This window comes from Thunnus maccoyii, chromosome 11 (assembly GCF_910596095.1).
Source record: "Thunnus maccoyii chromosome 11, fThuMac1.1, whole genome shotgun sequence".
In the NCBI taxonomy this organism is placed as follows: domain Eukaryota; kingdom Metazoa; phylum Chordata; class Actinopteri; order Scombriformes; family Scombridae; genus Thunnus; species Thunnus maccoyii.
Window position 1 is genome coordinate 27,236,615 of NC_056543.1, and position 12,895 is coordinate 27,249,509.

Below are 12,895 nucleotides of genomic sequence, written 5' to 3' on the forward strand. Positions count from 1 at the left end.
CTGAATAGAAGGTCATGTTTGAAAGATTTTCAAACATGAAAACAACACAGAGTGGGATTTCTTTCTCAAGAAAACAATCTTTGGCCAAGTATAAATAGTACAGGCACCAGCATACAAACTATCCAATGTTACCACAAGTCATTCCATTGGGTACTTATGTAGCTTGCCAAAATGGAAGCCAGTTTTTACCATGACAGCAGCTTTATTTGCTCTTGACTTTCACTTATAAGGGGCAACAAGGTTTGAGACCACCCATGCTCAAGTGCAAAACACCAACTCACAAGGCTCGCTGGAGATACATGTCATTACTCACAAATCAGATACACATGCTACAGCGGGAGTGAAACCACGTGTCAGTGAATGAGAGAAATGGGGACGACACACACCACCACTGTTATCATTCCTCCGCTACACACCTGCTGAGAAAACACAGACTTGCTTACAGCTTTCAGGCCCTAAAAAGCCTTTATATTCACAAATTATTTTGACTACAATTGATGGTAAAGAATCTTTTTGGAGCTTTCAGAACCCACCCACCTCAAAATATATGGAATACATGGAATATATGGGAAAAAAAATACTAAACAAGGATTGATGAATTGCATTATTGTGATAAGTATCTCATAATTATAACATAGTAAACTGATTATAATAGTACAAAGATACTGTATTACATCTCACTATCTCATATTTATGACTTTTTAGGTCATAATAAGTATCTCATAATTATATAATTATAATTGATGCTTTCATGTTTATTTTATTTGTAATCAATTCTTAGATGCATCACAATTCTCTCTTGAACAATTCAGCATCTCTGCACAAAGCGCCAGCTGCTGGCTTAATGACGGACTCCTGGCTTATATATTGTGGTGAAGAAACATTTTGCACAAGGAGTGGAGAGTCTAACGAGGTAACAAGGTTCTTGACTGTGTGCGATGAACATGATGTTAATCAGAATGAGCCAATCTTCCTCCTAACATTGTTTAGTTTAACTACATTTAAATGAACACATCCTGACAAGTGTTAATCCCTCAGCCAAAAGCATATCTTTTATGTACTGACCATTGACTGTATATAAAGACGGACATCATGACAGCTCCTCAAAAGTGAAGCCATAACATTTCATTCACCCCCTCGTGGCTGGCTGTAGTATAGGTCATAAGTCCAGCCCCCTCCATGTTAGTGGATGGGACATGAGCCAAACTAAAAAATCAAAGTACATGTCACATAAATTTTTCCCAAAGATGGTTTCTGTTATTTTAGGTAGTTTTTAATCACACTGATGTTGTCAGAGTGCTCATTTTCTTTTAAGTTTGCTTTTAATTAGTTATTTGATGATATAAAAAGGGGATGTGACATCATGATAGACAGCTGTGACAGCTGCTCTCAAACCTCCGTCAGGCGGCGGGACAGCTGAAGGGGCGTGTCCCGCAGTCCATCATCCCGCTGCCCGATTCTACTGTGCAGCATGGATGTATAAAGAGAACTGGATACAGGAAGAGCGCCAGGCTTTGAAGCCAATTTGACATAGCGGCCAAACCATGTAATTACAACGTCACGTGACGCACACTGGCCCAAAAAGACTTTTTCCCATAGACTTATATTGTGAAAGAGACGTCAGTAAATCAGCGGATAAATTTTTCTGAGCGTCACGACCCCCACAAAATGACTTGTCTCACTGTCAGAATTAAATCCGTTCAGTCTGATCACATTTCAAAAGCCTCGAAGAACCAATGATTGAATTGTTTAATCCCCATTCAAGTTAGCCAGAGGGCTAAACCAGAAGTAGCTGACTCTGCCCATGAAAGTCACAAGTGCGCATACTCTATGGGCCGCACAATGCGGAAGATCTGGGTACTTTTATACCGGGAAGTTGATTTTGTTTTTGCTTCGTGCGCCACTGAGCAACTTTCATAGGAATGAACGGGGCCCCGCCTCCGACGCTGTATCCAGTTCTCTTTATACATCCACGCTGTGCAGACTCTGGCTCCAAATGACATCAGACAAGCAAGATGGCAGCTCCCGGAAAGGAGATATTCTGGCTTAACTTTTGCATAGCAGTGTCATCCATATTTATATACAATCAATGGGCTTTGCTATGTACACCATGAAAAAGGTAAATATTATGAATATGTTCTATTTCTTCTGATGGAATATTAATGATCAAGATGTATCCATTTAATTGGTAACTATGTTGTTCTCCTTTTATAATCCAACCAAACATTTTACACAGCTACCATGCACGTCCTGAGCGTAAACTGTCACAGTGGACTCTAATCACTGATAGGTTGATGCTAGAATTTTTTAGTAATGCAAGAGAGTCTACTGAGACCCAGCGGACAACAGCAGGCAGGATTGTAAACTGTTGCTGTGTTTTGTCCATTTGCGTATCTGACTTTATTCAGTCAAGGCTCAGAAAACTGTCAGGACAAAAAGCTCATTTGTATGGACAGATATTAATGATTATGTTATTGAAAATGTGTTCATACAGTAAGAACGAATATGGAAATCACCAACTGAGATGCATCGAGAGCACCACAAAGTAATTCCAGGAAAGAAAAGCACATCACAAATTGATTGGTTAGAGCTCTGCTACAACTTCAAAGGTACAGGTCCAGACCTATTAGGAATAAATCTGTATACATTTGACTGGATCTGTTACATTAAATACTCCTGCAGGGTAGAATTGTCTGTCCGTATTAAGGATAGGTTTGCAGCTGGATATCAACCAATCATGCTCTAATTGAATAGGTGCCAGTTAATATCAGCCAATATTCATTACAAATTACCTGATTAGTTCAACTTCAGATTTTGTCAGACAGGTAATTTAAAACACACCATTTGAAACGTGGACTTTCTCTTTTCTCTTTTGATCATATTATAATTCTGTAGAATGTGCAGGACCCACAGTTGTAATTTTTGAACTATACATCAACGTAGGTGAGGGAAATCATGTCAGTTTCACAAAAACAATTAATTTGAGTTATTTTGAATATTTCAATTGAAAACACTCCATGATGTGATTGCAATAATAATGAGAACTTATTACCATCAATGTCTTGCCAAGCCTTGAGCATAACTTTTTCAGATGTTCTTAAGCAGCTTACTCTGTAAATATTTAGCCAGGGGAACTAATCAGTGATCTGTATCAGACTGGAAAATTCTAATCACATTAAATCAGTCGGTTTCAGCCCCAGATCACCTGATCAGACTATCTTTAGCATCATCAACTTCTTCAGGTCAATTCATACCAAAGCATGTATGCAGTTTCAGCCTGCAAATCCTCTATTTTTCCCTAAATTTCTCTCTTTACCAAAACTGTGGTTAATGACAGGCTATTTGGTTTCCTCCTCCGCCATTGAATAGTCTGCAGGGAATGCAGCCTTAACTCGATTGCTGGCCTCAGACTCGAGCTGTACCTTCTCAGAAATAGAACAAGACTGATCTCACTCTCAAGAAATGCCTAGCAGAGACAAAAGCCAGCATTCACAACCATTTTTTCCACCTTGATTTGCTATGGATCACGGGGTTGAGCAGCAGACATCAGGGTCGTCATTGCTGGAAAGAGGGATGTTTTACCTCATCCCTTCATATGTTGATTTCTTATCAAGAGCAAAAGATCAGAGATCTGAACCCAAACACCTCTGTCTCAGAGTCGAGGCAGCCCATGTTGCACTCAGTCTGCTTTAATGACACTGACACACATTTGTCTGCTCAAAGCAGTCTGCCAGATTGAAAAGGATGACTCAGTGGCTAAAATTATGAAAAGCGTGCTTTTTATGCACGTTTGGCTGCTGACAAGCACACTGCAAATTTGGAAGTGGGATAGATTAGAAAAGCAGGCGGTTCTAGCCTACAAAGAGATTTACAGACAGAGAGAAAAAAGTGAGTGGGGAACTCACACAAAATAACATATGTTGTACATGAATGCAGGATTTTTTGCCAAACACAAAGTGTTTTGCAATCACTCCAAACTTTAGGTTTTCTGTTACTTGCTATGCTTATTCTCACCTGATCTCACCTGAAAACCTGATAATGTTGTCAACAGAAAATGTGGTGAATGCTGCTCTCCAGTTGTGTTATACAGCACAAAAGAAAATTAAGATGTAGCATGAATGCATGCAAAAATCAAGGAAAGATACAATCTTAGGCAACGCTTTGCCAGTAAATTTGTTGTTCATCCAGAGGAGCTTAAGAGCTATGGAGAAGTAATAACATGACAAAGACTACAAAGACGTAGAACAGTGTTTGAAACGTGGATTCACAGCGGAGAATTGGATGAACAAGTTTCTAAGAGAAGTGACAAGTTTTTAATGGAGGTTTTTTTGTGTGACTCTTGCAAACCATCAAAACTGCCACAAGCTTCTTAGAGCCACCTTTCAAACACTGGCTTCAGGTCAGGTTTGCATCAAAAGCTTCTGAGCTCAGGTTTGTTTGGGCTGACATTTCTGGCCTGTGTAGTACTCTGGGAAGCAGCCTCTTCTGTGATCCAAGAGGGAAGGGAGGGAGGCACACTGTTTGCTTCAAGCTTGTTATGAGGCAAGCAAAGATTAGAAATACTGTTCCACAGTACTCAGACAGTGCTAGTGTCTGGAAAAAAAAAACATATTGTCTGTTGCAAATAATCAAAAAACATGAGTAGGCTATCCAGTTTGAGCCTTTTTTTTTCATTACATCACATTTCTGTTTTCCCTACCTGTGTCTTTCTCAAGGGCACATCAACATTTGGACAAGAAAAGCCAAGAATGGGACCACCCACCCTACTTTCATTGATTACCAGCTCTACCACCTGAGCTACAGCTGCTCCACCATGCAGGCAGATATCCTGATGGATTTAAAACATTACAGATTTCAATTTTAATGATAATAATAGTACAAAAACAATAAAAAAAGATTTACTTTAAGCTTTATCGATCGATATTCTAACACAACTTTACCATGACAACACAACAAACTATAGCATTAGTTATTCTATTGTTAGATGGTGGTGTTATTTATGCACATATTATTTAGGTTTTATTTAAAGCACCATCTTTAATGGAGTCTTTGGCAATGATAAAAAAAAAATGTTTAGCTGGTGTTTGTTAGGACTTTTATTTGAAAATGAAACAAAGGGCAAAGAACAAAGGGCAACTGTGTTGCTGTTCTCCAGGCCTGTTTTGGCATTCTGCCACACCTCTTATCAGCATATCTGCCTGTATGTGTGTGTGTGTTTCTCATAATCCCTTTGGATTACTGTTATCTAAAAATATTTTCATTGTTGATGCATATTATCCCCTCTTATTCTGAAAAGCATTGCTTGCTAAAATAAACGCTTTTATCACACTATAAAGCGTATAACGCACAATCCACTTTCTCAGTGTTACGTACACATTCACACACATTACCACTGTACTCTCCTATACAGTATAATTCATTTTCACAGCAACCTGTAGGAATGCTGCTACTGTACAGAAGACAATACTGTGCACCACAAAGTAAGTTTCAAATGATTTGACTGCAGTGTACAAATACTGCAGCAGAAGCAATGCATTAGATCAAATCAATTCTCACTATTTTTTTAATTTATTTGGGCGTCTGCAGCCAAGGGTACAAATGTGGGTGTGATTTGTTGTTGCCTTCAAATGTAGCCTAACAACTGTAACTGTTGCTTGGAAACTGACTAAACAATGGATGCTGCAAGACTGGAAGCACTCTTTTGATAAATGATACATGAAATACATTAACTGTGTATTTTAATCAGTATCTTGAAATGCATGGCAAAGTAGAATGGCATCATGCAGAGAATGTGTTTGGGTAATAAAACAGAGAATTTGGATGGCCAGATCTGCCGTGGAATGCCCCTGTGTAGTGACCACAGCCTTTTACAGTCAGGCTCAATGGTGCCTTTGTGCAGCTGAGCCCAGCTGGCCATCCAGGAAACCTCAGTCCTCAGCGCGCAGTCCCACATCTTCAGAAACACAGACGTCTACACACAGGCCACCTTTTTATTTTGGGATTTACACTGGGAACAGCCTATATGCAATTTGCCAGATCACTCCTACAAGCAGACATATCTGTTTACCAGTGAGGGAATATGCTACAATCCTTTTGTCTAAACTGTAAAATGCCTTTAATTCTAAAATGCATTATAAGTACTATATGTTATCAACCACCATGTATGTAAACAAACTTGTAACCACATCATAATTTGGATAATCCCTGTATCAAAAGACATGTCAATCATTTTAAAAGTGAAAGCAGGATCCTTTGTTTTGTCTTGTGATGGAGGGAGGGGCCACCTTTTGGTTTACATTGGGCAACAAAAGGTGCTTTTAATCAACAGAAGTGGGATGTTACAAAGTACTACGATCAAGTAAAATTCTGAGGATTTTCTTTTTACTTTACCGTTTCAGTTTTTACATAATTACACATTCAGCAGACACTTGCATTCACTTGGAGTCATGTTTCAGGTCAGTGTTCAGTTCGCTGACTTTGTCTGTCTGCTATTAACGCTGGGCAGATAATGTACAGTGGATTTATCACAACTGTTTTTCCTGAAAAAACATCTGCCTGCTGCGTGTGGAAACGAGGCTGATGAAAGTGGAGGTGTGGGCCAGAAAAAACTACAAGCGAGTCTTTTCACATCACACATAGTCATTTGATCTATTCTTTGTATAAACAGACTGTTGAATGCAGCTGTAAGGAATCTACTCAACTAGCACAGGAGCAAACTGATATGGTAGCAAGATTATAACACAAGATGTTTGCTTGGGAAAGACATGTATGTAGAGTTGAAACAGTTGATTGATTTGTTGATTAACAGAAAAGTAATCAGTAACAATTTTGATTAATCATTGAAATCGTCCTTCAAGCAAAAATGCCCATAATTTGCTGTCTTTATGATAGTAAATAAAAGGTATATGAAGACATTAGCCTCAATCAACGGATTAATCGATTAAGTAATTGGCAAATGAACCAATTATGAAAATAATTATTAGTTGCAACCCTACAAACATAAGCATTCAGAAGTGCCTCACAAGACAAAGACTCAGCTCCAAGCTCCAACATTAAAATACAGTTTATATGTGAATGCTTCAATAACCAAACACTGAAAGTAACCTTTAAATGAATATTCAAGTACATTTCCATGCTCATGCTTTTCCTGAAGTAGACTTTGCACCAGGACTTTTTTTTTTCTTAACTGTTCTATATCGACATTTTAAACTTAAATAAAGCATTGTTTACTTTCACGTTATGTTGAAAACTTTTTTTTTCAAAACTAAGGAGACGAAACAAGAGGAGAAAAAGACAGAACCAGGCACACACATCGTACAGCCTGCAGTGATCCCAAATCGATGAGGCGCGAGGCCGTATCAGATTACAATAACATACTCGGAGCCCGCGAGCCCCCCGCCCTCCTCGGAGCATCGCGTGAGAGCAGCAGCCGACTCTCAAACTTGATTGCGATTAATGCGCGAGGGCAAGATATCCATGCCAGATCCAAGCGAGACACATTCTTAAGGTAGTCCGAAAAAGTGGAAAACAAAAAAAAAAAAAAAAAAAAAAAGAGAGAGAGAGAAAGAGACCGAGGACAAGAACACACGCTACCTGTTATCACCCACAACTTTTCTTATGAGTTGTACATATAGACTACAGCTGACATAATCCACGATAAGTTTACAGTGAGATGCTACACTAATAAAAATATAATAATAATAACAATAATAATAATTATTATTATTAATATTTGCAGATAATTTGACTTTACAATTTACCCAATATGACCAAATCTAATTCATCTTCTTTCTTTCTCCACCTTTCTGTAATTTGCAGCATTAAAGTAAACTGAAGGTTGCAAGGTTATAGATATTATCACTGCTGGTTTTCTACATTGGCCAAAGTTAAACGTACATAACTTTGTCTTTACCTTCAAAATACGTGCCTACACTTTCAAAAGTAACCGGAGTAACAGCAGACACTGCTTGTTGAAAACATAAAGACACAAACTCTTTAAGTTGTCTGGCTCTGTGTGCAGCACAACATTTTCTAACAAGACTTACTGTTTGAGAACTGGCTTCTTCCTCTTCTTGTTAGCATAAGTCCCAGGGTTTCCCAACATGGTGTCACGTCGCTTTACGCTCACAAACTTGAAGTTAAGTTTACGCTTGTTCAGTTCATTCACTTCACCGCTACAGCGGCTTCATTCATCCATACGGTGACAGTCGGTGGTCCGTCGTTTTTTCAGCCAGCGAGACCCATGTGTTGCCGGGGTCCACGGAGGTTTGGTGCCGCGTTGACAGATCCCGTGGGCGGTCACTGTCGCTGACCTTGGTCGGCGGTGCAGTGAGAGTGAGATAGAAGCAATGTGCTGAATACTGCTGGTTGGTTTTGTGAAGGAGGAGGACAAGAAAGTTTAGAAAAGTTTGGCGTAGAATTCAGCTTGTGTTCAGCCCCCTTCTTGGGTTAAACAGCGCAGCCTTATTATTATTCAGAGTCACTTGAGTTTTCCTTTTTTTACCTGTACGGGGCGTTTTCAGGAAATGTGTATGTACAGTCGAGCAGAGCTGTTTTAAGGTGGACTGGACTCTTTGTGACTGTCAAGTTTGCTTCTGCTTTTATCCTGATTGCCTTGCGATTTTTGACTTAACCTAGATGGGAAATGTGTTGTTTGGTTGCGTTTGATCACGGCAGGAAATATCATAGCAATGTTTTCCTAATATCTAATAAAGCTTTCATCAACCGACTCTTTTTCCTGCTGTAGTCTTCTATTTTGTACATACATATCATCTTGTTTTTGTTTGATATGTAAGCAAACTCAAAGATTGCGGACTAGCCCTATGTACCCTGTCATTTTTCACTATATTTATGTTACTGTGTGCTTTTCTAAATATAGCCTATGTATATACCCATATGTAATTCTTTAGCATTTCATTCTAAAACTATGGGCATTAATCTGCAGCTACAGCAGCCTGCTGTTTTCAGAGGGCTCCCCACCAGATTTTGGAACCTGGCTGTATTTATTCCCATTCAGTTACAAGAGCATCAGTGAGGTCAGCCACTGATGTTTGGGTGATAAGGTCTGGCTCATATTTGGCACTCCAGTTGGTGTTGATGGGGTTAATAAACAGGAAATGGCCTTCCCTAAACTCTTACCACACAGTCGGAAGCACACTGTCCAAATATTGTATGCTGTTGCATTAAGATTTCAGTTTAAATGTCTAATTAACTAATAGGTAATAGGTCTAGCCCAACTAACATTCCCAAACCAAAATTATACAAATACCTGTTCACATGTATGAGCATATACACTTATGTCTTAGCAAGTTTTGAGTATGTGGTGCAGTCACAGTTATGCTCAGTCTGTTTGATGTTTGATTGTGCTGTTGACTGACATTATTGTACCACAATTCAATACACAAAGGAAATGGAGGAGCTGCTCACAGCTGCAAAAAATTAATGTCCAATCGAAATTAAAAGCATTTTATTTGTCTACTACAGTGTACATATCTGCTCTGTAAATTGATTGTCCTGTTTTCTCCTTTGAGACAAAAATCAGAAACCAAAAGAGAGAATTTTTTTTTGTGATGGCGCCCCCTAGTTTTGCATTAATTCAATAGAATATCATAGAGAACTTGTGTCCATACAGCCAATAAAATCTTTGCAAAAAGTAACATCAGCATTCTTTCATAGGCAGAGCAGACGGTCACACTGAGCCTGATCGCATCCTGCTACACAACACAAGAGCCACAGACTGAACAGCAACCCACATTAGCTTTGCTGCTAAAATCTTCTTCTACAAGAGTTACTGGAAAATCCGCCTCCTAACATTTAACATGGGTTTTTTGCAAAGGTGGTTTTTATCACATCACCTCAGCACACATCATTGACAGCTAGGACACGTTGCTAGCAGTTCTCATGGAGACCATTCACACTCTAAGCTTTCTCTATTGTTCCTCTCTAAACAACAGTATTTATCTTGGGCACACTGTACTTCTTCACAACAGCTGTCTGTCATCTTCACATTCCTTGCTTGAAGTTTGTCACTTGTTATAATACTAGACTCTATTTCCTTAATAGCACAAAAGAAAGCACTTTTATTTGTAATCGTGACACACTGACATTGTGTAAAATCCTGACTGCATGCTGCACTCACATTATTTCAACACGTACAACATGTATTTTTCCATTTTACTTTGGTGTCACATCTAAATGAGTTCAGGTCTACTTTGGTGAGTCTTTACAGGCAGAATTTTGTTTGTTTGTGTTGCTATAAACTACTAAACCATGCACTGTTTCTACATTTGTATCTGAATGAGACACAAATGCATGGCGAACAACTTCAAGCTAAAAGTACCTCTTTCATCTGACACTTTACAGTATATCTATATATACATATATACATATGGTGTTTTCAGTACATCTTTGACAGCTGAGTTTGACTGAACGGCGCCTGAGGTGAAGGCTTTGACATGGAAGCTCTTCCATGTCTCTGTCTCTGAGAAAGGATACTCTTTTCCCTCAGGTCATGTGTATCAACAATCTACAAAGGACATATGCAGCGTCACAGTTACATTCTTTTCTCTTTTTTATAAACAGTGGGTAAATTTAATTGGCAGTCTGGACATGATTTGTTTGTTTTTACATGTTTGTTTGTAATTGGTTAAACTGTGGACTTGTTTGTTTGTTTGTTGGCTAAACTGTGGACCTGTTTAATTACTGGTTTTGGACTCTTTTGTATAGCGTGGAGAGTCCCATATCTCTGTAACAGAAGCAGGTGGATCAAATGGGACCGTAACTAAATGATGGCCTAAACTATGAAAATATAGCCCAGGTTGTTAAAAATACATTTTTTCTTATAATAATTTAATACAAGAACTTTGTCATTTTTCACACTCTGTATGCCACTGATCATTCAACACTTACGTGGGCATTTATCAGCAGTGTTGTGGTAATGCATTAAAGTGTAACAGGTTCTTCTTGTAATCACATTACTTTTTTCAGTGATGCAGTAGTCTTATTATGAAATTACAGTCACTGCACATCACATTACATAAAGTTATAAGCTAAGATTAGTTTTGGAGCAGTTTGGATGGTGGAGAAAAAGTCTGCAGTAAAACCTCCATCTGTAACACTGAACCTTAAGATACCAGTCATTATGACTGTGATGCAAAAGTATGCGGATATATTTCCTGAAATGTCTTGTTTACTGACATTTCCACTCTCCTGAGCTATAAAGTTAACCGCTGTGCCCACATGCTGCATGTGGTGACGGAGACCTCTGCATGGAGCTGGATAACAAAGCAGCAAAGGACTGAAGAAGATGGGAAATGGGAATATGGCAGCTGCCGCACCACAGAATTCGGCGTGTGGTTGCTGGTGAGTGTTGAGCTATGGTTCCCATGGGTTTAATCCACTCTGTGTGCCTGTTTATTTGGCCGTGGTGCATTCCTGTGTGACAGCCACCGGTGCATGACCATCAACACCAGGCTTAATGTCTCAATTTCACACTAACTTTAGAGCAATGTTTTATTCCACCCAGCAGCGGTTTTCATTTAGCTGCCTTTTTTGGTTCTCCACCCACTGCATAACTCCCTTAAAAGTTATTACAACAATGTTTTTTTTAACTGCTTTGATTTCTTCATTTGAACAGTTCAGTCTTGTCCCGGGGTCTGTTCCGCTCAGAGATGAAGATTTAAAAGCTGGACACTCCCATGTAACATGTGTAATTCTCTTTCTTTGTTCATTTTGAATGAAGACTTATGAAAGCCCATTCCCACCAGAAAAATAAAAACAGGTGAAGAATTAGGGATGGTAAGAATAGAAATTCTCATGTGACAAAATTAAAGTATCCATGTCAAAATTATTACTTAGTATGTCATATTGATGATTTAGTCAAATTTATGACTTCATTTTGACTGTATATTGTGTTATAATTGATTATTTTGACCTACTAGGCAGTAGTTATGAGATATTATAATTTCTACCTATTGGGCAGTAATTACGAGTTACTATTTTATATTTAGACTTAATAATTCATAATTAGCATGAAAGTGTGAGTATTAAACAGGACCTTGTTAAATTAATACCACCCATGCTCAGAAAACCTGGCCTGGATGAATACAGTAAAAGGAAAAAAAAAAGTTGTGTTTCATAATTTCAATATTCTTTACTTTTCAAGTATAACGTCATAATTCTTAGATATAAAGTCCTTATTTTGACTTAAATCAAAACCATGACAGACTAAGATTGATTTAAGTTTTAATTCTGCCTGACAATCATATAGATACTCTTTATTTTTTGCTTTCCAAACTTCACAAGTGTATTTATTTTGGGGGTGGAAATGGGCCTCAGTGAGATTTGATGCTGCAGCTGAAGGCATGGGTGAAAATGTAGACATCTCTGCATCTCCATGTGACATTTTGTTGGCCACAGCACTCTCTGAACTGCAGAGTCCTTTTCAAACAGGCAGAGGCTTGACAAGAAGCAGGACTGCTGCCCTCTGGGAAGGGAAGAATCGCGTGTGAAGGACAGGAGGGCAGTTTAAAAGCACAGTGAGATGTAACTCAGCTCTATTACACCCTCAACCACAGTGCCATTAAAATGAACATCAAGTTGTACAATGCACCCTGTGAATGTCACGGTTTCTGTTCATTTGCACGTGTGTGGTCGGAGAGTTTCAAGCATGATGTTATTTGCTAGGTATGAAAGTTACTTCTGTGTATTTGGTGGACAGCTAGAGGGAAGACTGTGCTGTCAGAAAAAAGTAGAGCAGAATTTAAGTGGTGTTGTAATGAGAGAGTCACAAGGAGGGTATAATGCATTCAGAGGTTCACATTGCCCCCCTTGGCTGTTAATAACAACATTGTGTTGTCTTTGACACATTTTATGAGACAAAAACTAAAAACTTAAA

The 12,895-nt window shown here is 38.7% G+C and overlaps 1 protein-coding gene across 2 annotated transcripts in view; it reads right to left on the minus strand.

Annotated features, from left to right (window-relative positions):
* LOC121907156 (aryl hydrocarbon receptor-like) overlaps positions 1-8,639 on the minus strand; it is a 37,640-nt gene extending 29,001 nt beyond the window's left edge. Inside the window, exon 1 of one of the 2 annotated variants that reach the window (XM_042426559.1) lies at positions 8,046-8,639. In XM_042426559.1, the coding sequence (XP_042282493.1) occupies positions 8,046-8,104 (59 nt within the window). In that variant the 5' untranslated portion in view covers positions 8,105-8,639. The remainder of the gene's footprint in view (positions 1-8,045) is intronic. The other variant, XM_042426558.1, reaches the window with a different exon arrangement.
* Positions 8,640-12,895: the final 4,256 nt, after the last annotated feature.